Source organism: Nicrophorus vespilloides, unplaced genomic scaffold (assembly GCF_001412225.1).
Source record: "Nicrophorus vespilloides isolate i.1.1-1 unplaced genomic scaffold, Nicve_v1.0, whole genome shotgun sequence".
Lineage (NCBI taxonomy): Eukaryota > Metazoa > Arthropoda > Insecta > Coleoptera > Silphidae > Nicrophorus > Nicrophorus vespilloides.
Genome location: NW_017100084.1, coordinates 40238 through 66514, shown reverse-complemented (window position 1 = coordinate 66514; position 26277 = coordinate 40238). Strand labels below are relative to the sequence as shown.

At 37.4% G+C, this 26277-nt stretch overlaps 3 protein-coding genes across 13 annotated transcripts; 1 reads left to right on the top strand and 2 right to left on the bottom strand.

Moving 5' to 3' along the window:
* Positions 1-1290: 1290 nt before the first annotated feature.
* LOC108567103 (bolA-like protein 3) lies at positions 1291-1893 on the top strand. Its single transcript, XM_017927369.1, has 2 exons — positions 1291-1549; positions 1600-1893. The coding sequence occupies exons 1-2, from the start codon at positions 1472-1474 to the stop codon at positions 1867-1869; spliced, it is 348 nt and encodes a 115-aa protein (XP_017782858.1). The 5' UTR covers positions 1291-1471; the 3' UTR covers positions 1870-1893.
* A 175-nt stretch (positions 1894-2068) lies between these two features.
* Positions 2069-4495, bottom strand: LOC108567102 (protein disulfide-isomerase A3). Its single transcript, XM_017927368.1, has 5 exons — positions 4243-4495; positions 3647-4087; positions 3471-3584; positions 2921-3053; positions 2069-2864 (listed from the first exon to the last, which is right to left on the bottom strand). Exons 1-5 carry the CDS (start codon positions 4386-4388, stop codon positions 2223-2225), a joined length of 1476 nt encoding a protein of 491 aa, XP_017782857.1. The 5' UTR covers positions 4389-4495; the 3' UTR covers positions 2069-2222.
* Positions 4496-6307: 1812 nt separating this feature from the next.
* LOC108567076 (E3 ubiquitin-protein ligase HUWE1) lies at positions 6308-25122 on the bottom strand. 11 transcript variants are annotated; one of them, XM_017927310.1, is made up of 27 exons: positions 24927-25122; positions 23910-24007; positions 23465-23784; positions 21451-21477; positions 20636-20875; positions 20289-20567; positions 19924-20195; positions 19691-19854; positions 19449-19639; positions 19287-19388; positions 18604-19228; positions 18340-18537; positions 17516-18282; positions 17160-17300; positions 13387-16932; positions 13109-13327; positions 12744-13047; positions 12159-12308; positions 11878-12028; positions 11261-11814; positions 10362-11200; positions 8122-10309; positions 7872-8060; positions 7494-7815; positions 7265-7430; positions 7019-7209; positions 6849-6951 (listed from the first exon to the last, which is right to left on the bottom strand). In XM_017927310.1, the coding sequence occupies exons 2-27, from the start codon at positions 23938-23940 to the stop codon at positions 6849-6851; spliced, it is 12279 nt and encodes a 4092-aa protein (XP_017782799.1). In that variant the 5' UTR covers positions 23941-24007; positions 24927-25122. The 11 variants fall into 11 exon arrangements, with proteins under 11 accessions (XP_017782796.1, XP_017782799.1, XP_017782797.1 ...); XM_017927307.1 differs by having other exon boundaries at positions 6308-6951; positions 19449-19854; XM_017927308.1 differs by having other exon boundaries at positions 13115-13327; positions 19449-19854.
* Positions 25123-26277: the final 1155 nt, after the last annotated feature.

Sequence of the window (26277 nt, the reverse complement as noted above, 5' to 3'; positions counted from 1 at the left end):
ATTTTCAAAATTGTTTCAGCAGAGATTAACTGAAGTATTGTAATCTTTATTATTTTCATTATCTTCAACAAAAAAAAAATATTCTCCTTGATAATGCGTCTGAGTATAGAAAAATATTTACATTAACGTTAGCTAATAATTATTTATAATTACACTAATTCTAACGATTTTTTTTGTCTTGAAGTCCTTTTAAATATATTACTTTAAGCAAGTGTATTGTTTATGTAATTCGAAACATTTTCAAAATTGTTTCAGCAGAGATTAACTGAAGTATTGTAATCTTTATTATTTTCAACAAAAAAAAAATCTCCTTGATAATGCGTCTGAGTATAGAAAAATATTTACATTAACGTTTGCTAATAATTATTTATAATTACACTAATTCTAACGATTTTTTTTGTCTTGAAGTCCTTTTAAATATATTACTTTAAGCAAGTGTTTGTTTATGTAATTCGAAACATTTTCAAAATTGTTTCAGCAGAGATTAACTGAAGTATTGTATTGTAGCCTGGTACATTCCGTGTACAAAGGAAGCGATAAGATGGCAGAGAAAGCAATAGAAAACTATCCATTTGACCCAAACATGATTTTAATGGTAAAAGTAGCTTTAAACATCAGCGCTAATCAATAAAATCTGTTATTTTTTTCAGCAAGAATTGATTAACTTGATTTGACAGTTCTACGAACACACAGCTCTCATCCTTTCACTCATGGAGAAAATTTAATTTAACCCTTATTTTTAATAACAGCAAAAAAAGAACTATAATATCACATCTATATTAGTATACTCTTTAGGATCGTCTCACATAGCAAATGTCCAGAAAGGTACAGCGATTTTCGAAAGCCAGGATTCCAATATTTTCGTTCAATTCCAATGACAAAATCTCGCTCATTCATGACGAAATCTCGCTTTTCACGTATAGTTTATTAGAAAATTACTTTATTACATAAACCAGAACTTTTTTTTTAGTTAAGCTTGTGTCATTAATTTCTGATTTTATTATATTCATAATGTTTTCAATATTTTGTTGCACTTTATTATATAATTTCTGCGGTTTTCACTCAGGGTTACAATAAATACAGAGAAACTCTCTATCAAAATTTGTCTTTTAATTCTTTATTTACCTAACTTCTTAGCTTATTAATATAAATAATTAAAGTTTTTTTAATAACATCTGTTTCTCTATATATGTTTTAATCAATAGGAAAGATAATTTCAAATAATTGCAGAACAGTGACACCTATTGATATTTTATAATACTATCAAGATGTTTGTGTAACTTGTTTTATAAAACATTTATTCTTTTATTTTCATTACGAAACTAAGTTGCAATATTTGGTGTATCAAATCTTTGAAATAACTGTATTATACAACTACAGTCATTGGATCGTAACATAACCTATAATATTTGAACAAAGTTTTCAGTCAGCAATATTTATAGTCATAAACCGGCAAACCAAAGACAAAATCATGTCGGGAATAATTAAAAGTGCATTCCAGAGAGCTTCTCGGATATTGCACAATTCGACAATCCAGCCTACTACACAAGTAAGATCCCAATTGTGTTATAATTATGGTTTTCATTGATGTGATTTCAGAAGTTGAACAAAGTATGGTATGGCCAGAACAAAGCAACTAGTGAACAGGAACTGAAAGACATTTTGAAAGCTAGGTTTCCGGGTGCCACAGAAATCAAAGTGGAGGATGTGTCTGGAGGTTGTGGAGCCATGTATGATATAATGGTTGAGACTGTCGAATTTAAAGGACTATCTATAGTCAAACAACATAGGGCTATAACAGATTCACTTAAGGAACAAATCAAACTTATTCATGGTTTGCAAATTGAAACCAAAGTTCCGAAATGCTAACTATTTATTATAAATTATGTAGATTTTGTTATATAAATGTTCACACTTAAATAAAAAAAATATATGAAACAATTATGTTGCTTCTCATTTAATCCACAACAATATAAACAACTTAAAGTGAAACTGGGAATGCATGAGATTTACAAAAAGTATCAAATTTTGATGGCTAAAAGGGAACATCAATAATGAAACATAATAATTAGGAAATCAGTATATCTTGTATATTTGTATGATTTTGGGAATTTCAAAAGATTCTTTTTTGCAGGTTTTTTTCCTAATTCGTGAAGGAAATATTCTACTGTATACATATAAAATTAAAACCTAAAGTAAAGTTAAGACGCTTTGAGACACATTTAAAGTTCAGTCTTTTCTTGTTTTGGATTTCCCTGCCTGTCAAAGCCCTTCAACTCTTTAGTGGCGTGCTTGGCGATGTACTTAAGGAAGTCGTCGGCTTCCCTGCCGCCTTCGTACCTAACTGGGGCATCCTTGGAGTTCTTAGGTACCCAGAACAAAGTTGGGAAACCGCGGACATCGAAGGTTGGTGGAACATCGTTGGCAGTAGCATCCATCTTCACGATGGATACTTCCTCATTCTCCAGCTTCTGGGCGACCTCATCGTAGGCTGGTGCCAATTTCTTGCAGTGTCCGCACCATGGGGCGTAGAACTCGATCAACGTATCTTTGCCATTATCCATGACGATTTCATCGAAATTCTTGGCAACAGCTACTTTAACTGGTTCGGCGTTGCTCTCTGGGATTGCTTCAGATTTCAAATATGATTCCAACTTCTCTTCAAGCATATCCTTGATGAACTGCTCCAAAGCCTCCATGGAGAACTCATCCTTCATCACGAATTTCTGGTTCTTGGCGTTCCTGGCCAAAATCGTTGGTTTATCTCCCTTAACAAAGTCGATGCCATATTCGTTCAGTTCGTGTTGGAATTCGTCCTTTGAGCTTACAGCAAAGGTGAATTTGTCCTTGTACTGGCTACCAATCTGGTAAAAAAAACATATATAAGTATCTTATTGAAATTATAATGCCTTAATAATACCTTCAAAATCCTGTTACGCCAGTAATTGGTACCTTTGACGTTCTTCACGTAATCGACGATGTAGTAGGCAACGATCAATGGGTTTTGGAAGTCTTGTTTGTTATCCGCACGACGATGACCAACAATGCCATGACTACAAACGAGATATTAAACTTTAGTCAATATGTAAACAATAAACGTTCCTATTTCAAACAATACACTTCTACGTTAATTGGAATACATATAAGTCATATTGAGTCATCTACAACGCATATATGTTTCCTATGCGAGACATAAAAGTGTTTCCTGCTTTTAAAAATATTTCTATTATCTATCAAACATATTTTTCAAAAGAAAATTTATGATATTTCTTGTCATGAAATACTAAAAAATATTCCAATAGAAATAACACAAATCTAATTTCTTCAGCTATATAAAAAATACTTAAAAAATTATAGAACAAAATTTGCTCATGAAATCAATATTAATTACAAATCATTAATAAAATCAATATAATGAACTCAACAAATTCATATTTATATATTTAAATTGAAGAATAGAAGAAACTTACTAGTTTTTGGTGATAAAGTTGTGCAATTTGTCTACATTGGAGTCGGAGAATACAACAAAGTCTTCTTCAAATTTATTGGACAAATGTTTGGGACGGTACAACACTACATTATCCCTTGAATAGACAAAAATAAAGTAATTAATGATAGTTCAAGTAGTGAAGATTAAGATTCTTACTTGTATCCTTTAGTTGCCAATACATCACTGAATGAGGAATGAGCAAACCTGATCTTCTCCCTCTCTTTGTTAGCCAGCTTGAGGAAAGCAGCCTTCAGAGAACTTTCCTTCTCAAAAAAGCCAACGACGGAGACGTCCTTTTCGACGGTCAGGAATTTCTCGAAATCAGCCATACTGGTCAGCTCCTTAGAGCTGGGTCCAACTTGAGCCTTCATGTACTTAACAATACCTGGAGCTTCCCTTGGGCCGCTGTATTCTTGCGAGACTTCTCCATTTCTGAAGATCTTCAGCGTAGGATATCCGCTGACGCTGAACTTGTTGCAAGTCTCCTTACCAGCCTCAGTACAATCGACCTTGGCCAGATAAACAGGTGGATCATTCCTGATCAGATCCTCAGCAGCCTTGGCGTATTCGGGTTTTAATCTTTTGCAGTGTCCGCACCTGTAGAAGAATATACCGGAGTCAATGACATGTATGGGCGATTCAAGGTCCTTCCGGCGTTCTCATAACTACGTTTACCGTAACGCGAGAAGCCACATTAACATCGGATACACCGAAGATGCGGAAGTTATAAAGAAAATAAAAATGAATCTTACCAAGGTGCGTAAAACATGACAAGAGCAGTTTCATATTCGTTGATCCTTGCCTCGAAATCAGAGTCGCCTAGATCAACAACATCCTGTTCACCGGCCAAACAGAGGCAAACGAACCCAAGGAACGTGGCTAACTTTAGGAACACCATTGTGCTTCCTCAAATTCAGAACAAAACGCTAAAGACGTTAACCGGCAAAGGTTTTCTCTCAGCTTCTCTACACCGAATGCCGCGACAGACAATCTTCTGATGCGGTACGTGGCCGAACCAAATAGCCGGCTGAAGTAGTCCTGGCGCATGATCATAGCTTAAGCGTTGGCTGCTTCTGATTGGCTAACATAATTCAAAATCCTGCAGGACACGTCAGTCCTGACTGCTCTTGACGTACCGTATATTATATTCTGTATTTTCCATTTCTAGAACACGATCTCTACATATGCCTACGCTAATTAATATTCATGTTCTTGTTTTGTTCCACCTAACTTATCTTTCAAAAACACTCAGATAAAAATACAGTTATCAGCAATGCCAGAAACAAACACAGTTTTGCTTAGAACGTAATTTATTAAAATAAGAGAAAATTAAAGTATATATAATACAAAACAATTATTATCTCTGCAAATTAAGGGAAAAATGAAAAAAAATATTATATACAAATATATATACACACTTCCACGTGTATACATATTATTATTTATATATAAATAATATAATCATCGATAATACATGATGACAAAGAAAGAAAAAGAAGTCCTGCATAAACGATAGTACACCATGCAAGTAATCAAAATAATATACAACAGGAAAAATAAAAGTCAAACAGCTCCAAGAACGAAAATTGAATGAAAAACATAATTGTTCCATTTCATTTTACAACATCGATACAGATTACTTGACTTTTATTTTTTGTTACCCACATTTAAGATTAGTATGTTATTTCTACTGGAAAAAAAAATTCGGTACATTCATAACATTAGTTAACACTGAAAAACATTTAATTCGGATTATAAGTTTTTTTTGTCTTCCCCCATTTCCATTCGAACGACTGCGAACATTATGTGCTCCCATCGGGCGAGAAGAATTATACCATTCTTTTCTTATTTTTTTTCTTCTTCTTTCACAGTTACAGAGATTAAGAGAAATAGTTTTAGAAATACGTGTATAATATAATATATATATATTTATATATATATACACATATACATATGTTTTCATTCAGTTCTTGTATACAATAGAACATAGCGTTGAAGAAATATACGGAAATAAGGTGTCGAAAATAAAGTGGAAAGTTTTATTTGGAAAATATACAACAAAAAAAAAAGAAAAACTATGTGACTTCAGTGTTCGTTATTGTTTGGAGAGAAGGGAAAAATGGCAGAACAAAAATATAAAATCAAACAATACTGGCACTGCTATAACCGAAGAGCAATGCGATAAGACAATCAAATAACAATGCGATCAAAAACTTGTATACTGTAGAGTAAAAATATGATAAAATGAAGAAAAACAAAATATATATAAATTTGCAATAAAATTGTTAAAGTCTACAAAATCGAGTGGTTTCTGTTCAAATAATTTTTTTTTTCATTTTTAAATAAAACATGAAGGGCTACTCCCGGCAAAAAATATAAACTACATATCAAGAATATTTTAGTGAAAGGGAAAAGATTCTCAATCACATTTAAATCCTTACAGAGTTACAACAACATTTAGGAGTATACTATAATAGTAGGTAGTATATATGGATTATATGTTTTTTTTCATACAGCGACAACAAGACATTGACATTGGATTGATATATATGTTTTTTTTCATTAAGTATTTTTCCTTTTAATAAATTTCACTAAAATTTTCTGGTTTTGGTTCAGGTCTTTTGCTCAGGGAGAGCAGCAATTCTCTCATTTTCTTTGCTGTCAAGGTAGAATCACCTTCCAAATCAAATTATTTCTGCACGTACACGCACCTTCCTTGCTTTCCTATTTTTTTCCTTTTCCTTTTCCTTGTTGTTATTTCTTTTCATCTTCTTTTTTTCATCAAACAAAACAAAAAAAAAATTATACAAAAAAATAATAATCAAAGAAAATAGAGAAAATATTCATTCTTAAAATTTAACAATAAAGGAGTGAATCTGAGGATCATTCAAATTCAATCTATCACGTCAAAATGCCATTCGGCCCTCTTTACAAAAATACGTGTGCCTCTGAATTGAAGAAACTTTATACACATAAATAAGGAGTAAACTAAAGAGGATCACAAACATCGCAAATTTTACTTTTTCGTTTTCATGTTATTCTTTTTTTTTTAAACCCTTGCAGTGTAGAACTTCCCTTTGCGCTAACATCTTATAATTTACATTGCAAAATATTAGCTCTGTACACTCAAATATAACTTATTTACATAAAAGGAAAAATATTTGTTATATATATATATGGTTTCTTTTAACAGATAATATATATATATATAAATTTATATATATATATTTGTGGAGTGTTAAGTAATGTCACATTGAGAAATACATGTGCCTCATAAGACCATTAATTGGACACCTTAACACACTGATCAGTCTTCAAAACAAAAAGAATTAAGAGTGAAAAAGAGAACATTTATAATTTAAGCAAAGCCGAAGCCTTCTGAGCACTCATGAATTGCTTTCAGCAAATATGAGCGCAACTTGTCATATGTTTCATAGACTGGTAGATCCAACTGGTTGAAGCTGAAAAGATAAACAAACAACGATTATATAATGAAACCAATGCTGGACTAATCTTCGTTCATATTACCAGGTATGCGCCGATGGTAATCTGTCAGTTGAACGGTCATCTCTGTGTATTTGGAACTTCTGAACTCCATTCATGCCCTCGAGGGCACCAAATCCTTGCAAAGGAACTTTCGATGTACCAGTCACAAACTGAAGGAATTTTGCTCTATCGGCCTGGTCCAACGATCGTAAAGCTCGCCAGAACCATTGAATCTATAAAAAAAGGAACTCATCAGTTAATGCCATTACAATGAATTTCGTAAATTACCTGAAGGGAATTAGATTGGTATTTGTGGTATTCAGTGTTCGATTTTAAATCCTCGATATCCACGTTGGGAAGGCCGGATATTAGGAGTTCCAACTCTTGTTCATTGAATATTGAAATAAGTCTCTTGGGGATGATGTCGTAGAAACCTTCCAGGAATGCTGTCAGCCTAAGCAAGAAAACATCGATATTAATAAGCAGAATTATTAAAGTAAAAGAAGTTATTATATACTGTTGTCTGATGGCTCCGGTCATTTTCATCTGGCACGACCTTCTAACGTATTCCATTTTATTTTCCTCTGTTACGGAAACGTTTCTTCCATTTGGAATTAAATCTCTGGTTTCGGTGACTCCAAACTCGTTAATCTCGGTACTGAATGTCAAATCACAATCTAGGTTGTCGATGTTATTTTCCATCAAGTAGACTAAGCCTCTATAAAAACTGTAGTCCTCACTCTCCATATCAGTGTATTTGACAGAAATTCCTAGGATGTGTTTATAGAAAGACCGGGTAAAGTAGCATTCCAATAACTTATTGTCGTAAATTGCCTTGGCTACAAAATAATGCATTAATGTCTTGATATACTGAGTGAAATTTTCGCGAACTTACCGATAACTCTACCCACAAACTTATAATAACAAAGATGATTAGGATTGTAGTGACTTGCTGAGTTAATCATGTAAGTCACCCTATCTCCGGGGGAGACAGTGAATAGCGCATACATTGGATTGAATATGTCCCTGGATATTATTACATACCATTCGCGCAAAAGCCCACCAGCATCTTGACCTTCTTCGTCTAAATATTAAAAAGAAAAATACATGAAATAATGTAAAATATTACTCCAATTTCTAATTACCTTCGAAAACGATATAGAATCTATTTTTCCATTCTTCGGGAGTGCGTCTGTATAGTTCCCTGAATGAATCTTCAAAGATGTGTTCTCTTCTTACATGAACGGCAGTTTCCTCGCGTCTCAAATTCTGATCGAGACGCTCCAATTCGGTTCTAAAGTAGCGCCGCTTGATATCAAAATCTAACACTCTTGTGTGATCAACAAGAACTGAGAATGGTCCATCGGCGAGGTGTGCAGTTGTCTGACGTAAAATTTGATTTAAGACTGTTCGATGTTTTTCAGCGAAGTTCAAGAATTTAAGCTGATCTGGAGGAACGCTAACACGACCACTGGTTCCATCTGTAGCGGGAAGCTCCGTCCCAACAGCTGCTGGGAATGCTTCCTCTCGTTCATTTGATCCCGATGCTTCTGCAGCAGTCTTAAGCGCTGTTAATGACACATCCGGCTGCGGTGAATGGACTAGGAAGAAAGCTTCCACCGCTGGTTGTAAAACAAGGACGGCATGATGATCAGGAGTATGCTCCAACTCCAATAAACATAAACTCAAAGATTGCCAGAGTCCTTCCATATCGTCTAATTGATCGCTTAATGGAGACAAAATTATTGGAGTTTCATCGTTCTCAGAACCCTTCTTAACGATAGCTTCTCTTATCTGGACAATAACGCGAAGTACTCTCAAAAAGAATACCTGACTGGACGATTTAGACGTTAGAGGTGCCATTGAGGGAAGTTGCAGATCGCATGCGGACTTAACTTTAGTCGATGCTGAAATAACGACATGCTCATTGGTGAATCTGTTGGACAAAACTCCTTTCGACGTGCTTGGTGCAGACGCGTCTTCTGTCACCTTAGGTTTTTGGCTGGTGTGAGTCGCCTGTAACTCGTTTAACATTTCCATTATTTGTTCACGGACTATTTCGCCTATTCTTTTGGCACCGTTCAAGAGTAAACTCAGTATGGAATGACTCATGTCTAACGAACAGTTTGATAAATTCAATAGTAGTGTAGTAACCTCCTCTAATCCTTCTTCAGAACAACTCTTATAAGTCAACACATTAACAGCCAAATTGAGTGCGCCTTCTGGAGCTGAAGCGCTTTCATAATTTTGAACCAAATTCTTAGAGGCCGAAGAATCTTCTTTGACGATCTCTGGCATACCCTGCGATATAACTGATAACAATTTCAGAAGTTTATCAGTTAACTGAATACTTCCGCAAATGACATTGGAAGATAGCATTCCGATAAGTTGACCGAACGGCGATTGCTCGAAAGACTGCGTCAGATTTTCTACATCATTGCACATATTAAAATTACTGTGACCTTTGTTCAAACATTTGCCCTTTTTGGTGCTAGCTGCATCTAACTTTAACAACATTTCCCAAAAGTCTGTGGCTTCATGTTTTTTGCTGTTACTTGCAGACGCTTTGGATTTATCTTTAAATTTAAGAGGCAGCAGGTAGCTAGGAAAACTTCTGGACAACGATACAAATAGGTCCAAAGCATTCCTGCACACCACCGGAGCTGCTTGAGGATGGATGCTGACAGTTGAATTGCTCGCGTTCTTCTCTGTGCGTTTTCCTGATGCTCTGTTGACAATAAATACATTGGCATGGCAGCCGAGTGCCGCTTCCATGCGGATATTCAGCCAATTTGCGCCATTGCCCATATTTTTGGCATCGGTAGTCAGTTTGCTGCTTAGTGGACCGGGCTTCGGTATTTTCTTTGGTTTGTTCAAATTATCGTCCAGTTTTGTGTGCACACTGCGTTCAATAATAGAAAGTATTGCCTTAATCACCCAATCTCTGGTAGGAACGTGGTAGCACAAGTTCCTGATGACTCGGTGTAATCTTCCAGTGTTCAACTTTGGATCGTCGACAAATAACAGGATTAGCATACATGATAACGCCTCGTGATCCAGCAGCTGACGTCCGCGTATCTTGAAATGGCCACTGGCACTAATAGTTGTGAAATCGGGCCTTTGAGCCCACTGTGGTAATAAGTGTGTCGTGTTGAAGCGGGAGCCCAGTCTACCTCTTGCAGAATGCCTGATAATAGTTGTTAGATTAGCTTCGAGGAAGCGCTCTTGTACTTGTCTGTTGCGTGCTTCCCAATCGCGACGCAAAGTTTGAGCTTCTGCGGCTAGATCTGGTGGTAGAGCTGACATTTGAGAGTCCTCCATGTCAGATAAGATCTAAAACAGTTTATTTTAGTAAAGCAAGTGTTGGTCACGTTGATGTACTTACCATTGTACGCAAAGAAGGTTGCAGTGTTTCGAAGAACGAAGCTGCGTCAACAGGTTCGTCTGGATTGGCACGGGCCGCAGCTTGCCTCTGCTGTTCTAACCGTTGTTGAGTTAGAACCTCCTCTTGCAGAGAAGGCGGCAAGGCGGCTAAAAATTCTGGACTTACTTCACTTGAACCACCAGCAACACTTTGATCACCTGCCGCCGAACCTCCCATGCTTACACGCTGCTGGAGGCGCAGCATTCTGTGCTGCTCGATCACCTCTCTCCTCATTTCCGGGGGAAGAGCTTCCAAGAAGGAGGGATCTACGCCCTCTGGAATCTCTTCGCCGTCAGCATTACGTACAGATTGACCCGATGTTGCGGGACTTTCTGAGCTGCTTGTACTTGCTTGTGTGGCTGTCTCTGTAGCAGCAGCAGTAGCTCGTTCTTGGCTTTCAGTTTGACATGATTCTGTTGCAGTAGTACTGGTACTTGTGCTAGTGGATGTTGTACTAGTATTCACGGCAGCAGCAGGAGGTTGACCGACTGTTTGATTGTATATGTTTCGGAAAGTAGCAGCCAGCCTACGGCTCTCAGTCTGAAGGTCTTCCATTTGATCTTCGTCTTGTTCTTCATCTGCATCGCCAGCTGGCTCTTCGCCTCTTCTCATTTGCAGTACTTCCAATATGGGAGGGCTGCTGTGACGTGCTAAGGATGATAGCATGTTAGGGTTTATGTCGAGTTCTGAACTGAAACCCATTGGCATTGGCCAGTTGGGTACTGTACCAGTTCTCGTCATACGGCGTCTTGTTCCTATGATTCCCCTCTCTATACCGATTCCTTCCAAAGCTTCGTTAACTATAATATACAAATAAGGAAGTTAAATATGGACAAATTATATGAGTAGTTTCTATTTACTTTCTGCACGTGTTGCAGCAGGAAGTTGTCTAGTTGCCGCAGCAACACTGGGTGGTGCAGATGCCGCAGCCATCGCTGCAACCATAGCTGCTGTTGCAGAAGGGAATGCCATGTTCATAGATGCATCGGATGTTTCTTCTTTGGGCTCTTCATCTGTTTTATTAGTTGGTTTAGTAGACTTCGAGTCTTGTTCTAATTTCTTTTTGCGTTCATTTATTTCAGCATTCCTGAGTTTGATGAGATTCGGTATTAGCTTATTACTTATGTAAGTGATGATGTCTTGTGTAGAATCACCATCTACAAATCGGGATTCTTCCTTCCACCAATGTAGAACGACGGGTATATGATTGATGGTAGCCATCATGTTGTGACCCAGAAAATAGCCAGTCTGGTCAACGAAATCAATTTGTTCTTCGACGGAAGGAAAGATTCCGAAGTTATCCATTACGAGAACTCTAGCAGAATCACTTCTGCTGATGTTACTTACACCGACCATACCAGACGCTGGGATAAAGTTCGGAAGATGAATATTTTGTCCAGCTGGTCCAAGTAATCTGTTATGGTAGGCAATGTTTATTAGAATTGTTGTATAAATGTTGTAATCGAATAAGTGGTACCTTTGCAGTATTACTGGAGGATTCGTATTTCTTGTATTAAGCTGCAGATATTGATATCGGCGTGCGCGATTGGTCCTTTGGGTACGGGTCACGGGATTAGCAACTGTTTCAGTATTATGTCTCGAGACAAGCAAAGGATGTACAGCTGGAGCTATAAAATAAAATAATTAAGAATAATAAAGAAAATTCTAATCTGTTCATAGCAACACACATAACCGTTAAGCCAAACATAATAAAAGATAATAAATGTAAGAACAAGAAACAAAGATTCATGTATGTACCTGATTGGTCGGTGGTGGTACGAGAATCATCTAGTATAGGAATTGCGAACCCGTTATCGTTCCACCTAACCAGAGGAAGCGTTTCATCGGTTTCATGATGATCAGCATATTGTATCATCACAATATCTTCATCTCTATCCACATTCGGAGCTGCAGTAAATTTAAGTAAACTCATCATATGTTTCTAATAAGAAACGTAAATAATAATCGCCGAATATAAATATATAATATACATATATATTTATCATACATAGAAAGCAAAATTATAGTAATAATAATATGAACGAAAATCATTCCTCGTAAAAATCATGCAAATATAAAATTAATCATGTTTAACTTAATTAAGCAGATCTGATGTTACACACATATACAAGATTAGTTATAATCTATGGAATTACCAACAAATAAAAGCTGCAAATAATATTTTAAACTACAGGCATTTTGTTATGGATGAGCAATTCCCGCTTTACTAGCCTTGCATATATTTATATACACACAAATCTTCTAACTGAATATGCAACATGATTTAAAAGTCTTTGTTCGTTGTTATACATGCTAGGAAACTTTTAGGGACTAGATTTTTACCGTTTTCGTAAGTAGTTTCTCCAAATTCCTGTTCGTCTTCGTCATCATCTAGCTCCTCCTCGTCGTTTTCATCATCATCATCGTCGTCATCGTCATCATCATCCTCATCATCTTCATCCTCCTCTTCCTCATCTTCTTCTTCGTCGTCATCATCATCATCATCGTCATCATCATCATCTTCTTCTTCGTCATCCTCCGCATCAACATCATTATTGACAGCCTCATCATCTGGATCATTGTCATCATTCTCATCTTCTTCTACGTCCTCTTCAGATTCCCCAGAGTCAGTGCTCATTAATTCTTCCTGAGTAAATAAATCACAATTATTATAATAGTCTACAGATATCTCGTTAAACGATCCTAACCCTTACCGTAGCATCGGGTTCGTTCTCGTAGGTCTCATGGATCGGGTCATCGATTTCCATTGTTCCCTCAACTTCTGGTCCACTATCCAATAGTTGTTCCATTATTTCATCCAAAACGTGATCCCTGGTATTTGATGACATGGCATTTCCTTCAAGACTCGAGGCGACAGCAGAAATATCATGATCAGTATTTTCTGTGTCCTCCGCTGTTTCTTCGCCCTGTCGCCAATAAATTATATTATAGCGAGTTATTAAATTATAAAGTTATGCATATTTACCTGCGCGTTGGTAGCATCTGTAGAGGTGGTTCCACTAGCAACTGTTTCTATATTAATAGTTCGTCTTCGCTTCTTGGCATTATTTCCAGCAACGTTTCCAGTTACTGGCTGGTTGACTATTTTTGACAAACATTCCATCGGTTTCAAAGCAGAGTTAATAGTCACAGGAAAACTAGGACTGGACATGTCCAAGCAATGGGGTACTCGAGCCAAATCATTAAATATACCTTTCCTTAACATCAATCTCGCGATATTGTTCACGTTAGCATTGAATGTTTGAGATTTATAGAAGCGAACTTGCTGTACCGGTGGGCATTGTTCTATCATGCCAACAATGATGCCAGTAATATGTTGTATTCTGACATGTTTTTCCGTCGACTCAGGCATTAGCAATGCTCGGATGAGGGCTGCTTTCACTTCAGTGACAAGCGATGCTTGCGCATCGGGAGCATGGTTACAGGAAGCAATTCCTGCGATTAACGATCGGCACATCATGGAACAATCTCTATCAGAAACTAGCTCATCCATTGGCAGAATTTTATCGAAGAGGAATGCCAAGCAAGTACAGTCCTCTTGGAGCTCATCCAACAAATTATGATCATATGAATAGTCGGTGATCAATTTAGCGACTCCTGCATATGATACTACTGCATCAGCCAGAATTTTCAAAATATTTTGCTTTGCCAAAATAGGTCGTTGATTAAAATCACATTCTAATTTGTTTTCGATGACAATCTCACTTGTTGTCCTAGTAAGTTTCGACCTAGGATCATCCTGACTATCGAGGTTCAGTATGTCATTGGCAGATGAAGTATTGCTTAATAAATCGCTGGCTCTTTGGTACATAGTAGCACATGTATTAGTGGTTTGGGTTCTACTTGAATTTTCGAACTCTTGATCTACAATCAAAGTTGCTTCGATCGGCCTAACGAGCGCATTTAGGAGAGTAAATACAACTTTCATTGATTCGACGTCATTCATAACTGGAGCTGTCGTCCTGGTTGTTGGTTCTGTTCCAAGAGGCAGTCTTGCATCCACATCCTCATCGAGAGGATTTCTACGATAAACATTATCAATCCTCAGAGTTCTTTTCGCCACTTCAAAGAAAATATCAGAATTTCTTGTTATCGCACTACCAATACTACGTAGCAGGAACATCATCTCCTTATATGAAGGAGGTAGGGAATTTAAAGTCCGACCACGAATTACTTTTTCAATGGCATAGGCAAGAATGTCGTGCGATTCCAAGGTGTGCCGTATCAATAAGGTGGCCAATGTTCTGAATCCATTGAACGCGAATTTCTCTTTTACTTGCAATAAACATGCAATTCCACCTTCTTTAACAAATATCTTAGACACCTTAAAATCCTGTGTAAGTCTTAAGCAAACCCTCATCAGAGCGTGCAATGTATCTTTATCGATGTCGGATTGCATGAGTGTTACGCAACTCCTAACAATATCCTCGGCCTGCTCTTTGCTGAATCCAGGCATAAACAAACAGCGGGCATTTTCTTTTTCGCTTAAAGCAACCTGCTCGATTTCCATTTCATCGTAGTTCTCGTTTCCTTTTAATTCAGTTAACTTGTACAAATTAACGGGGGTCATGCTGATAGGTCGGTTATTGTTACTCTCTTCATTGATCTGCTGCATGCTAGTGAAACTAATGGTATAACGTCGTCTGCCACATGTGATTCGCACTGTTTGTTCACCATTCCAATAAGCATCGTTGATGAGCTTATTGTTGGCATCAGAGTACTTTGTCCATTTTCCGGAAACAACGTCGAACCATTTCCAAATGCGCTTTGTCACCAAATGCATGTTTCTTTTTCGCTGTGTGCTTACGGACACTTTGCCTAACGAATCCATCAGTAGAAGAATCGGAGTTAACCACTTTGGTACCACCGCCTTCTTGTTAGCTGTCAATGCTTCTTCGGCTAAATACAACAACTTGATGAAATGCGGCACCAATTCGCAACGGTAGATTGCCAGACCACACGGTCCGCGCATATCGAAGTAAGCTGGCACTTCGAAGAACAGAGTATAGAGATGAGTGTAGAGTCCTAAGCGTTGAGACAACTTCGATTCACCTTTGACGTCCATCTTTATAGCTGAAGCATCTTGCAATATTTTAGTAGAAAGATCGTAGATTTCCAGTAGTAATTTATCTAATAGGAAGTCCCGAAATTGGGGTCCAATTCTCTTTTCGTTGCGCTTTATCACCATGACTAACAGATCGCACACCTTAAACACGGACTCGGGTACGACTTCAATTAATTCCAAGGCTATATCCAGAGCGCCGTGCGTAAAGCCATCGATCAGCTTCTCGGAGATCGGTTGAGGTTCGTCTGGTACCTCTTTTTTCTTAGGTGTAGACGAGCCAGCCTCTCCGAGACTCATTGCGATGGCCTGGGAAACTTGATCGTCTTCGGTCATCTCGAACTCATTCGACGGAGTAGATCTGGCTGCTGGATTCGACAGGAGATACTCTGTGGCCTGTTCCAAGTTGATCGTACGAATCAAAGCTTCCACAGCCGGATCCCTGGAGAAGCCCATCTCCAATAAAGCATTCAGGCTGTCTGAACTAACGTCGTTTTCGAACCGAGGGGCCGGTGGTTCCGCCGCGATTGCTGTTTGTACAGTAGTAGGAGCGGCTGGGGCGGTAGCTTCAGTTTTAGTTGGTTCGTCAGACTTATTTAGGCGATCACGAATGATTTTCTCGCCCCTAAGTATATGTCTCAGAATAGTCAGGATGGACTCGCTCATGCGAACGCCATAGTTGGCTAATGGCTTTTTTCCCCACAATAGCATCACAGCAGTAAAGGCATCAGAGTGAATTTGCATCAAATATTTCAGTGGATCAAACGATGATCTACCAGCATTTGCTCCACCTCTAGATGAGATGACGTGAGGAGAGTCCAAAATTGCTTTTGGATTCACCATTTTCTCTAGAAGCGTTAGCCATGCATCCAGAAACTCTCCAGTTCCTTCTGGTAAACTTTTATTTTCGATTGCAGTGTGGATATCGATAGTTCCATCAGCACTGAGTGCCCACTCGAATGCCCGGAAGAACGTGGCCAGACCACCAAGATTGTAAAAGTTCTGGAGCATAAGATGATATGGATATCTTTTCTCATCGAAAAGCATTGGACTCGTAAAACCGACACTGCATATCAAGAATGTAAGCCTGAACTTCGGCACAGGACTTGGAGGCAATTTTTGATAATTTAATCCATTGGCCAATAAAAGGTTTAATGCAGTTGCTACGGATCTTGCACTCGGCAAAGTTGGTGGAGAAACAACGTTTTGACCCCGTCTCTGTCTGATGGGTGATCCAACACACAGCTTAACCAACAAACCGAATAATTCGGCTAGAGCTCGTCCAAGTCTTGAAGATGCTCCCAATAACGGTTTAATGTACTTTAATTGTTGACTCGTTGGTTTGTTATTCGTAGCTGCTTCAGAATCGACGTCCATCGATGATGTTGACGGATTGGTTGTGAGGGCCTCCATTGCTGATGCTACATTCCCTGTATCACCTCCGGTTTCCTATATTTGGTCGTATTTTTTAATTTTAATAAGATTTTATTAATACTATGTATTTGTTTAATTAATTCAAAAATAAAATTTGTAATTTTCTGATCAATTAATAAAAATTGAATAAAAAAACAAATAAATATATTGAAAGAAATAGATAATTGAAAAATCATAATATCGTGAATTAAATTGAAAATCAAATATTCGATGGATGCATGGAAAAAAAAGTTGTGACTCACCCAGAAATCTTCGCACAATTTAATTCGTTTAGACTTAGGGGCAAGTTCTGAGTGGGATGAGGAACAGGATCGGGAACTGTATAGCTTTTCTTTTAGTGCCCGAGTTCGCGAGCGCGTCATACGCTGACATACTTGTTCACTCTAGTTAATATAGTAAATGATTAAATAATAAAATGAAAGACCAAACTAATGAACACACTGTGATTTCCAAAGATTAAGTTCCCACCGGGAGAATAAATGAATATATATAGCATATAATAATCAAACATGTGGATGGTCTGCTTAATAATGCACGGGAACAAATTCATTAAAAAGAACAGTAGGCGTTGTTCAAAGCAATCATTTGCAAATGTTACCTTAGGTTCGGTGGTGAGCGGAACGTTAAGCTTCTCCATGTCCTCTTTTCCAAAATCACAATCGGATGGTATCACATCGTCGCTGCACAATGCTAACAGCAAGGTACTTTCCCAAACCAGGGATGTGTACAGCTCAGCTAAACCTTTCAGCACTGTTAGACCATCCTCGGATCCCCAATGTTGTAACGACAGTGTACGAATTTCGTTTTGGCCTGTTCTGCATACATGAACAAACATCAGTACGTACCCATGGGCAGCGCCCATGGCGTGTAAAAGTGGAGTGGATGACGCGGTATTGAAAGCAGACTCTAGATGAGGAGCATTGGCGAGCTCATGGAGCAATTTCGATCCGCCTGGCACATCCATATGTGAATACAGAGGTTCCAACTTTTGAAGGACTTGATTCAACTGGGCAAGGCCATGTTCTAAAACCTTAGGTTCGTGGGCCAAATTCAGGATGCTTTTACATACAGATGCTACTGCCTGCGCGGAATTTGTAACAGGACAATCTACAGGCAGATTCGGTAATCCCAGTATTCTGAGAAGTGGCGCTAAACCGCCTTGGTTAACGAATTCTCTACAATGGTCATCCGTGGAGTTATTACTCAATATAGCGTCGATGAACTTAGTAACGTTAAGTATGTATTCAGTTAGAGCAATTGGCTGCTTTTCGCTGGAGTTTGTCTGTTCTTGAGTATCTGCTTGGGCGTTCTGCGAGGACGTCGAAGCTTCTTCTTCATCGTCATCTTCCTCATCAGACGAATTTCCTACATTCAAAATAACATTAATTATAATTTAATAATAGTATATTACTTTACACTCACCATCCGCATTATTAGCCGATCGTGGGCTTATAATAGGCGATACTTCAGATTTACTATGTGGTCGCCAGCAGACATATTTAGGGTCGGTTCCTAATTGGCAAAGTTCATTTAACAATTTAATTATAGCTGAGGTGGCATTCACTTTCAAACTGGGTTGATGGCGCATCAACTCGTCCATGGCGTTTCCCAAATTTGAAGCTAAACGAAAACAAACAGCGTATTAATAAAATTTTCTTCTCAAGAGACAATAACTAATGCACATACCAGCATCACCTAGTGGATCAGAGCTCCTCCTTTTTCTCATAGCTGACAAATACGCTGGTGACAGCAATACTTTAAATAACCGTTCAAATGGTTTGCATTTTACAAATGAAGCAAGACCTCTGGCATTTAAGCAAAGCGCACTAAACACGTTTGGTAGAGAAGCCAAAACCTCTCTTGTAGCAGGAACATCTTTCACGAGTAGAGCTTGCAGTACAACATCGGTGAGACCGTTATCCTGAATAGTCGATAATAGACTAGGCTCTTGGAACACATATACGGTGACCACATCTGTAGCCAGCAAGAACAGCGAAGGTCCGTAGTATTCGGCATTCGATATAATGTGCTTCAATGAATTTGGAAGACTACCTTCCATTAGATGTCGTATATGTTCGGAAAACGTGGAATCCTGTAACGCCTTTTTAAGGAAGTTTAGCATAGATTTCAATAATGCAGTCCTCTGAGGAAGGCACGTTTTTCCGACATTGTCTGGATTGATTTGCGTGAAAGAAGTTGGCGGCTCTTCCTCCGATGTACAACTATCTGATGTGCTTGCTTTGTCAACATCTTCTGAGCAAGTAGCTTTGAATTCGTAAGTATGCTCATGACGGCATAAATTCACCTCAACCTAAACAAGAAATGCATCAATCACAAATACCAATAAATAAAGATGTTCGAAAACTTACATCAAGTCGCTCAATAAAACTTTGTAGTCCTCCATGTGTGTAGAAAGCCTGCATGTCAACGTTTGTGATAAGATCAATCACTCTAACCGCCCTAGTGACAAACTGTAAGCAAACAATAGTTAATATACGCTGCTTTTGGAGTCCAGCCTGGTTTGGTCCTACAGTAATATGCTCCAGCTCAATACCATGCCAATTTATAACTTGTAACAAAGATTCCATCATGCCACAGGAAACTAGTGCATCGCCGCCTGATTCGTAACTCGCCAGATGGTAAAGAAAGCTAAACAAAGCTGTTGCTAAAGGTAGCGGAAATCGGAGCTTGCTGTTCTCAACTGTTGTGGACATTGCGATGTCTGAAACCATATCCAATAGTATGGATGGATCAGAACACTCTGAATAATCACCTTCAACAGATTTCAAATCGGACAGTTTCTTGCACTTGGGTAAGCTTTGTTCATTCGGATTTGTCAAGGACGCAATACAGTTGCGAACCAAAACCGGAAGGAAACCGTGGTACTGGCTTGCTCCTGTTACATCTATAATATTGTTTAGTCTTGAGCCGGGTTTCCTGCAAACGAAAAAAACAATGAAGTATTATAAACAAATTCAAATTGGCAAGTGCTTTGCAAGTACGTACTTTGGGAAATGTGGATTGCGATCCAGATGAATGATAGATGTTAAAGTGCGTAATGCAGCTGAACGAATTTCCACAAGAAATGGTAATTTCAGTTCGATCAACTCTACCAGTTCTTCCAATAGCCCATTGTAGAGTAGTGTATGGGCAGAGTCTTGCAAAGCATTGGCGTATACCAACACTGATAAAGCTTGCAGACGTGCCTGCACGCAGAACAGTCGATTTCTGTAGTGCGAGAAATGGTATGCCAATCTCACATGTGTAAACAATAACATCTACAAATAGTAAATAAACATTGGTAACAAAAAATAAACAATCAGAAAATGAGGAAAATATATAAATAAAATTGAAAATAAAAACAAAAATACCTCCTTTTCTGGGGGTACATTGTAAATGGCAAGAAGCCCTTTCATGATTTCTCCTGGGGTCTTTCTCAGTTGATCCACATGTTCCACGTGTATGTAGGTCATGTTCTGTTTGGACTTATCCGTTTTTGTATCTTTTCCATCTTTGGAGCACTCTTTGTCGCGATCAGAGCTATTATCGTTGTGGAATTCAAAATGAAGCGTGGTAGCGGATGGCGGCATCGTCTTGTGACTGTTGCAGCAATCTGCTAGACCAAACCCATTTTCCTTTCCACCCCAACTCTAGAAAAATAAACACCAGTCGTACGTTAGAAAATTGTTGGTCCTTCTAAAATGCGGTCAATTATTACCTCTGCTAAATTGTGTAGTCTCGAAACAAGTGAGGATCGTAAATCGCATTGCATCCTTGTGATGAAGTTACTTCTCTTGGAAAACATGTATAACAAATTAAGCACTCCCAGGACAACGGACATGTCACTGGCGGCCAATAGAGCCAATAGCTTATCCATCGACTTGTAGGTATGTCGAGAAAAAGAGTGCTCGATAAGCAAGGTTGTGAAATGGAGTATCCATAGGAGCAGCTTACGGTTCTGTCATTTCGGCAAGAATAAATACATTATAAAACTTGCATAGTTTTGTAAGTAATAATTAATGAAACTTAATTGCCGTCAATGTTTACTCAAAATTTCAATGCAAAAAAAATAAAAGTGATTTTAAAATTTCCTGTAATTTATCATTCCATAATGAAAGAACTTTAGCAATAAAAGATAAAAAGCATAGCAATCTTTTACTACTCCTTCATAAATATTTCCCCTCGTTGCCAATTATTAACTGTAAAACAATACAATTCATGTCTTTTATTCGAGACGTTTTATTTCAATTCAATATTTCCGTGGTTATGATTTTAAATGTTTCATGATACAGGAGTTTAATTACAAAGCACAGCAAAAACAAAGCAACACCCTTTACCCATTAGTTAATAAGCATTGAACAGCAACATAATTATTACAAGAATCAGGAGGAGTCTGGACCATATTAATAAATTGTAGGAAATTACATCCATAAATCTTGTGCAAAATGTGGACCATCTCAATGGTAATCAGTACAAGTAACAAAACTTTTTTTTTATAAAATGTTTCTCTAAAGATATTTGAAACCTACTCACATTCATCTTGTCCTGGTCTTTGATAATCTGAAAGAGGAATGTAGGGTAAAAACATGAACATGATGACAACTGCATAGTTAACAGCATAAGCAGGGCAATGGATAATGTTGACAATCATGAAATTGATTATAAATAATAGTCCAGACACTCCCATTAGGATATAACATTTGTTATATAAAATCATCAATATTGTAGGATGTAAAATTGTTTAGTAGATTTGTTATTATAAATATAGATATAAAAATCCTTAATGATTATTCAAAATAAATGTTAGTTTAATATGAAATAACAAATTTTAAAATGATGCATAAGCTGAATCTACATCTAGATTTAGAAAAAAATAGAATTTTATATGTCTGGACAATTTAAATAAAAGCAATATTAACAAATTTTATGCAACATAGATCATCCTTCATTGGAGTGTAGGTTATCTGAATACCACAATTACAATAGTATTTGAATTTACTACAAGGAATTTGAAGCTATAACATTGAAGATAATTGGGCAGTTATTTTGTTCAATCTAACTGCATTTGCAGTTTAGTAAATATATAGTGCCAAGTCATTAACTTAGCTATCCTGTATGGATGAGGAATTTCAAATGATAGATTAGGATTCCTAAATGATTTATATCTTTGAATAAAAAAAACATTGATAATTAGTATTCAACCAACTGATGACCTGAAGAGGATTTGGCTCTGCGCCATTAATCATTGATTTTCCTGTCATATATCTACAGCAGAGGGATGTTGTGAAAACTCATGAAAGATACATTCCATGCGCAAGGACGCATAACGGGATTGCTTTCGATGTAATTCTATTCCAACCGTACATCGTATTTTCGGGTTTCCAAAACTACATGAAGCATAATTTATGTAATACAAAACGCAAAACAGTGTACCGTCACCATCTTGAAATGATTAGCCATGTAGCGCCAATGTTGGTGGACATCCGAACTTTACATGGAACGTTAATAAAATGTTCTTTTTATTTTCTATTGAAATAATGAAAAACAAAATGAAAAAAAAAACAGCTGTAGATATTTGTTATATGTGCAATATGCAATATTAAGAAATAATCCATAGAACACATGCAACTATTTCTATCTTCTATTGATATTATAATGACGTAAATAGTAATAACATTGATTATTTATATATTTATGTTCACTGAATCCATGATCTTATTTTTGTATATATATTTAGTTATTACTCAACAAAGTATGTAAATAGATGGGATTTCTAATTTCGTTAGAAATAAGTGTATCTCTATTATTATATTTTATACTTTTGTTTGAAATCTCAAAAATGGTGTAACTAACCTATTGGAAGCAAATATGTTTTCATACAAAGTACAAAAGTGATAATATAATCTTATAGGATTAACAAATTCATAATATTATTAGATATTAAGCTAGAATAACAATACTGATTCATCTAAGAATCATTTGCATTTGAGACAAGTGAAATATGTAATTACATATAACCTAAAAATGGGATTAGTTCTATATTTTAAAAATCAATATAATAGACAAAATGAGTTTATGTATATTACTTAACTTAACATATGTTGCTTGAATCAGATATTATATGCGATTAGCATCCTCCACCTAATTTAGCTTAGTTTCTTATACATAAGATAACTGAAGATAAAATGACAGACTTTTAAAAGAATAATCCCAGGTAGAATAAGTTTAAACTGCTGCATTTAGGTTTATAAAAAATATTAATATCTTCCCAATAAAAATGCAAAACAATAGTTAAAGCTGCAAATTCCAATACCTTCAAACAATAGTAATTGTTGCAATTTACATATATATTAATTATAAAGCAATTGGTATTATGTGGTTTGGGCACAAAAATGAGATGTTAGCAAATATATGAAGGTTAATAGATAACATAATAGGAAAATTAGAACTCATGAACATATAGTGATTTGAGATGAACATTGTGGCAATATATTTGAAGTCATGCAAGAGGTGGGTTTGTGAGTAAATGATAAAGGTAGAAACTCACCGAGCCATCAAATTTGTCACATTTTAGTGACCAGCCATTGCCGGGCTCGTTCTCGGCGGCTTCGTCTAGTACATTGTCAAAGATGGTGAGGACCTCCTTCCAGTGCCCAAGCTCGCACTTTCCGAAGGTCCATGTACTGATCTTGGAGAGCTCCTCCAGGAGCTGAATGCGATTGCATTTTTTGAGGCGGTCTATGAGAACTTTGCACTCGGCCGGCGGCTCGGAAGTGCTCTTCCTGAGGCGGCTATCTATCTTCATTGTTGTACTGTTGTCGTCGTCTATCGACCCCTCATTATTGGCGTCCTCCCTCTGGTCTTCAGCTACGGTTACACGGCACTAAGTATACAGCTCACATCAGAGTACTACGTCTCACAACAAAAGCAGGGGATTGACAACCTAAAGTCCAATATAGCATAAGTACAGTGTGCGGGGGGACCCTACTTACTTGGATTGCTGTATATGCTCTCGCTCGCCATGATTCTTCATCATGTCATTGGAGGGGAAATATAATGAATTTTTTGTTTTATTTTAAAGCATAAGTCTCTGAAACAAATGCCATTCTATCAAACTCGTAACTACTATTTGCAATATGTAAATTAGAAGATAAAAAATAAAAGGAAAATAAAATGTATACCCGTACAAGTGGATAACTAAAATTATATTCCGTTCTGATGAGGTGCCATAATATGTGTCAATGTACAGGTTGATACATTTAATATTAGGCCAGATTGTGACTAGGTGATAATTGCAGAATCAAATAGTTGGTGTCGAGTGTTTAATTTGAGAAAACTGATTGATGGTAAAAGTGTTTACAAACAATAAAAGGTACTATGTGTTACAATAAATTTTATTGGTGACTGATGTAGTGGATAGCAGCATATACATATTGGCAATTGATCAAGTGTTTGTGGAGGGCTGTAGACGTATTGATTTAGGGTCGATTGTAAAACAAAAACAAAGATGAAACCGAGGGCGGCTTCCTTCTTTACCTGGACAAACGAACAGAATGATAGCTGTTGGGTTTTATTTGGTATAAATCGCGTATAAAACTGAGGAACTGCTTAGTCACAGGCCGGAGTAGCGACTGAAATGGCAGAGGAACCGTTGAGTTGACCGTTGGTAACGTCTCGCGAACGAATAACAAGTGATCGACACGAACGAAAATACGTTGAAGAAAAAAAAAATAGGTATAAGAAAAGGACAAAAAACAGACGCAGACAAAAGGAGGAAAGGAAACGGAAAAACGTCCGTCTCCCACCCGTCGATGCACCTCTCCTCTTCTACACTCGTTCGTCCTCCGAAAAGGTACGCCGCGCGGCCATATTGGTTTTGTGGGACCAAACACAATCTCACCCCAACACCTTTCAGACCATAAATTCCGTACAGAGAACAGAATATATATAAAGAAAAACAACGTAAAACAACAACAACAATCCGCAGATAAGAAATGATCGTTGCGTACCTGTACGGTAGTCTCAGAACGCGTAGATCCGCAGTAAATCCTTCGATGGTTTGCCGTCTTTCACGTATTCACTGGTATGAGCACTCGGGGAACGGTGAGAAATGGCTGCGGCAGGCGCAGTCGGTTCGCAACAGTCCGAAATCACGAACAATATTGCGAGGGAGAAGTTCGCGGCGTTGTGCGTCGTCTCACTCGCACCGCTGATGACGCTGCCAACCTAGCGGATCTCAAATCACCAATTATTTGTGTTATTTGTACAAAAAGTAATGACCGTGGGATGCATTCGTATTGATTTTCCCTCTTCCTCCCCCCTGCCGATTTATCCCCTGGCTGCACTACGTTATGCAAATTTATTGCGCAACTCTGGAGCACGCCCACGCCCAATATTCCGATAATCAAGTGCGGACGCATCCACCCCCGGGCCTCCCCAGTCCTGTGTTGCTATTTTTAGAGCGGCTGTGGAACACTCCATCGATCGCCCTCCGCCGCCCATCCCCGTCCCGGGGTTTCCCCCTCGATTTTCCCGGACGGGGACCTGCAGCTTGAATTTCCTCAAACCGTCCCCGACCTCCCATCAGACTGTTCTCCAAGTCGCCAACCACCTCCACAGCTGACCAACCCATCGCTCATCGCCTTTTATGCTCAATCCAACTGAAATTTTCCACCTCCCTGAATTTTCAGCAATCGATAGCTGCACGCAGATTTCCTCCAATTTCCAATTGCATATCAAACTCAAATTGAATTTTCTTACATCTCGCGCAGTTTTATATATAAGCAAGAATAGAACAATTATTAAACATCTACTGTATGGATTATCAAATCAAATGATTATATACTTAGATTTAAGAATCGTTAAACTATTTCTTTATTATCTGCTAATTCATCAAGCAAATAAACATATTAATTGAATTTTTCACATCTTGAATGGACATTAGATCAAAGAGAAGTGTATTATTAAATAATCATGAAACTGTTTTTATAGTCAATAAAACTATCAATAGATTACACATATCTTACTTAAAAAAGTGTTATTATCATCAGTTCCAAGAAAGGCGAAGCTTCTTCTGTATCAATTATAATCCAGTCTTAAAAGATACATTATTTGTTCTTTTCTGTATTTCGAACGGGCTTTAACATTAGTTCTAAGAGATGAATATATAATTATGTATTCATGAAAGACTTGTCATAATAGATTTTCCATGAAATCCAACAAATTTGATATTTTACGATTCTAGGAGGAACTGTATTTATGGAAATGATTGATTTGTCAATAATACAATCAGCATTATTTAAATTTCATCACATCTTAAAGAGGTTCATTTGACCAAAGTTTGGGTAATCTATATCTGTC